Raw genomic sequence first — 4586 nt, forward strand, 5'->3', positions numbered from 1 at the left:
GAGCGCCTGCACGAGTGGGAGTCACATGATACCCTCTGTATCCTGCGAAAACTCCTTTTTGTCATTTTATTCCTCAATTCGTCTTCGGTCAAATATAGAATAAATGTTTAATAGCACTAACATTGTGTTGCTTCTATGCATATATTGGTTAAATGCTTTGTCATTTATTCAACATGGGCTATATATGATATTTAAACTGAAACCCCTTAAAATCAAGAGGGCTTCGTGACCCCCTGTGGATCTTTGGCGACCCACAAGTTGGGTCCCGACCCATAGGTTGGGAACCACTGTTGTAGTCATTCTACCTGCAGGGTGTGATTATACGCTGTCCTCTTTGTAGGCATTCAAGCTGACAACAATACTGCAGTAGTCGATGTGAGTGTGTGCTATGAGTTCTAAAAGGCTGTCGCCCTGACAACAAGGGTGCCTGTGATTTCATGGTATCGTGTGTAGTATCTGTAGTTTCCTCAGTGCAGGAGATGTAATGATGTGCTCTCCTTTTATTTGTAGGCTACAGTATAAAGCTAACAACAGGGGAATGACACAGTATGCGCACTGCAAGATTAAGTAGGCCATGTAAGCCCTCACAATGGCAGTGAATAGGATTATAACTATGGGGGTGTATTCTTACATGTTCTTATTCCCACTATAATGTTATTTACTGTGTAGCAAATATGATTCTGTGGCGAGTGTGTATGCTGAAACGTCCCCGCTGTGATAGTAAATATAATTATGTGAGTGTGTGCATGCAATAGTCTCCTCATGGGTAATGTTATAGGCCAGTGGTTACAGGTTAAGACTTGTAGCCTGAAGGTTGTCAGTTTGATTCCCAAATCTGCCAGGTGGATGGCGGAAGCGAATGCCTAGCGTTCTCCGCCATCCTCCTCCATGACTGAGGTTCCATCCCTGCACTCCACTCCCCTGGTCTGGCTCTTGGACTGCCCTCCTCGAACCAGTTGTGTCACAGTGACTGATTGTGTCATTGCATCAGTGACAAAAGCATGCCTTTCGCTTTTCACTTTCCATGTTTTATCCTGGCCTGTGTCCTGCTCTTTAGCAGAGGACTATAGGCCTTAAAGTAAAAGTTGAAGCTTACAGTGTATCTTGGTACAGTATAATAACTGGTGTATATGTAATAACATGCACTAATTTTGTAATTACTTCACTTCCATTTCTACTTTATACACCTCTCTTCAGCTCTACTCAGCAGCACTGAAGGCTGATGACACACTCTGTTGGTGTCTCCATGGCTGAGAACCGCTCCAAGAGCTGAGTCGAGGTGCCTCGTACGGGACCATGACGGGGTGCTGCCGCGTGGCCTATGCCCTGGCACTCCTGCTCTGCTGCTGGGGCTCCAGCTGCTCCACCCTGGGTAAGAGTCCATCACACTTTTTTGGGGTTTTTCTTTTGTTTTAATGGAGGAGACAGGAAAGTAATGGGATTAAGAGGGACAGGGAGGGATCGGGAAACAACCTTGGGCTAAACAGTCAGTGCCCTAGCCGTTTGAACCACAGCCAGGGCCAAGAGTTGCTTTGCTTCTTTCCTGTTTCAACAGAGTCTGTTCTACACTGTGTGAGACATTACGCTAATGGCCCTGCATCTTTGCCTTCTCCAGAGGCATCATCAAATCTGATTACATGGTTTTTTTGTATTCTCCTCATTTCTTGTCACTTCTCATCTCGTCTCATCTTTCTTTTTTTTCCTTTTTTGCTTTTCTGTTCTCTTTTCATCTCTAGTTTTCTTTCATTCTCTTGTCTTTTCTAGTCTTCTCTTCTCTTTTTTTTTAAACTCAATCCATTCTGTGTACCCACCTCTCTCTCTCTTTCCGTCTGACTTATTACGTTTCTACCATGCTTCCTTTCAGTTTCCCCTTTCATTTGTCTCCATCTGTCTACAGTTGGCCCTCTTCTTGTCTTTCTCGTCCGTCTTCTCCTCCTAATGTTGCTCACTTCATCCTTCATCAGTCCTCTAAATGTGTCCTGTTCATTTATCTCTGGACAAGGGCAGAGCGTACAGATACTCGACTCCCTGATATGAGCTTAGCTGATAAGCATAGATGTGGGTCTGGAGCACAATACAAACTCTAGATTTGCACTGATTATCACACTGAAGAGGCCTAGTTGATGGATTTAGTGGTTTATCAATTAGGATTGTGCCAGTTCAAATATTCCAATCTCAAGGATAACCCTTCTCAAAAATGAGCCCTCCCACTCCCTCTCCTGTTCTTGTCTCGCCTTCTTGTTTTGTCCTTTCTTGCTATGTGCAATTTTTAACCCCTTTGAGCAGAGCCTATATGTTATAACCGTACTGGCACCAGAATTATGATGGCTATGTCTTAATCTGTTACTTAAGGCTCTCTGTAATGACATAGCGATGTTGTTATAATGTAGTTGAGTATTTTCAGCAAATAGTGAATAGGCCCGCTGGCGACCACATCTGCTCTAAGGGGCTACGAAAGAAAATAACCATGCAATTAAACACATGTAACTGTCATATATTAGGAGGAAAAACCTCACCTCAAAAGATCCCATTAGAAAAGACCTTTTGTCTGAAGCGGTTGTAATATAATCAGATGTCCGGTCTTCTGGAAAATGTCAGTTCCCTCTCACATACACACACAGACAGAGTATGAAACCTATTGTCACCAAATTTTGCATAATTCAGGCTGGCATAGAAGGACATCAAATAGCAGCCCCCTTGTGAGTTCAGTTCAAAGTCAGAGCAGAGAGGAACAGCAGCTTGACGTCTCCAGCTTGACAGCTCGTCCTCGGTGCTCTGAGGTATGCAGTAGAGATGTCACGTTCACAGCAGAATGGGAAGATGGAATTCAATTCAAGGTCTCTTTGGAACCATAAAGTTCACCCCCTACCTTTCACTTCACCAAGAACAAACTACCAGCAGACGTTAAAGTCAACACTCATTTAGAAAATGAGAAAAATTGTAGTCGATCTGGGTTCTACTGAAATGTTGGGCATTTTTTTTCAAAGGCTGACATTTCCAGGACATACAATTTAGGCTACATGAATCATCAGCATTCTTGCTTCAGAAAAAGTATTGTTTTTTTGTAAAAAAAAAAAAAAAAATCCTTGCTGGAACCATTAATCATAGCCCTGATTAATTTGCTTAGTCTGTGGGCAGATCTGATATACTATATCTGATCCAAACGCTACGGCCTGCTGTACAACAAAATATGTATGACCTGATTACAGTGACAGACAAACGACTTCAGACCGTAAATTCACATGCTTAACTAGACACTGATTCCATGAAATAGCGGGAAAAAGACCAGGCAATCCAGGAAGATACGCCAAAGAGGCAAACAAAAAGTTAATTGAATTGAAGTAGAGACAGCCTTGTACTAAGTACACACGTGAAGGACATGCAGAGAGAGAGAGAGAGAGAGAGAGAGAGAGAGCGAGAGAGAGAGAGAGAAAGAGAGAGAGAGAGAGAGAGAGAGAGAGAGAGAGAGAGAGAGAGAGAGAGAGAGAGAGAGAGAGAGTTAGCTGATGAATCTCATCTCATCAAGCAAACAGCACAGGAGGTCATTTTGGAGCACTCAGCGGTCAAAGCTCCTCCTTTGTGGACTCTGAGGAGGAGGCACTGGCAGAATGACGTCAAAACCCCCAGAATCATTAATCTTTACCAACATTGAACGGAGCTGAACCACACTGGATTGAAATGAATTAAATTACTGGAAAATAAATTGAATGGAACACAATGGAACTAAACAGAAGGTTATTTGTACTAAACAAATATGTATAAGCCTACTTGAGGCACACAGAACAAATAGTCTCTGAAGCTGCCATTGTGCAAGGCCATGTCAAAGCTCTTGTGGCATGCAATGCATGTGTACATGGGTGTTCGTGTGTGTGCACGTTGCACGTCTGTGTGTGTGTGTGTGAGTGTGTGTGTGTGTGTGTGTGTGTGTGTGTGTGTGTGTGTGTGTGTGTGCGTGCGTGTGCGCGTGCGTGCGTGCGTGTGTGTGCGTGTAGGCATTGGGCCTTTCTTTCACACTCTTTGCTTTAATGCACTGGAGGATGTGGAGGTTATTCTTTCTCCCTGCATTGCAATCAGTGAAGCAGAGCAAAAGAAAGAAAGAAAGAAAGAAAGAAAGAAAAAGAAAAGAAAGGACACTCTCATTGCTCTTCCTGTCAGGTGGAACATCCTATTTTTCCTGGAAAAGAAGGGACGGAAATGGTGCTTTTCGAGGGAGGAGAAGGGAAAACGAAGGGGTGATATATCTGCTAATCAGCGACATATTGATTCTGGAGAACCAGAAAACGTAGACCTATTGATTCCGCTTCCTCCGAGGGGGGCTGAGCGGGGACTGCAGATGGTGGAGGTGGAGAGGGAGGGGGGCATTGTGTTAGAGTGCAGTGAAGAAGGAGGTGGAGGATACTGTAGCCTGAGTGGGAGTGCAGATGGTGGTGGCACTAGGTGAGACCTGGGGATGGGGGCATTGTGTTTAAGTGTAGATGGTGGGTTGAGGGGGAAGGAGACGGGGCATTGTATTGGAGCGGTGGAGGAGGTGGAGGTCTTTGGAGAGGATGTCTGTGTTTATGAGGAGGTGGAGAATAAGCTTGTGC

The 4586-nt window shown here is 44.2% G+C and overlaps 1 protein-coding gene across 1 annotated transcript in view; it reads left to right on the forward strand.

Moving 5' to 3' along the window:
• Window positions 1-1294: 1294 nt before the first annotated feature.
• Window positions 1295-4586, forward strand: part of chrna5 (cholinergic receptor, nicotinic, alpha 5) — a 15285-nt gene continuing 11993 nt past the window's right edge. The window contains exon 1 of the mRNA XM_063188977.1: window positions 1295-1372. Within this exon, the coding sequence (XP_063045047.1) occupies window positions 1297-1372 (76 nt within the window). The 5' untranslated portion in view covers window positions 1295-1296. The remainder of the gene's footprint in view (window positions 1373-4586) is intronic.

This window comes from Engraulis encrasicolus, chromosome 22 (genome assembly GCF_034702125.1).
Source record: "Engraulis encrasicolus isolate BLACKSEA-1 chromosome 22, IST_EnEncr_1.0, whole genome shotgun sequence".
Lineage (NCBI taxonomy): Eukaryota > Metazoa > Chordata > Actinopteri > Clupeiformes > Engraulidae > Engraulis > Engraulis encrasicolus.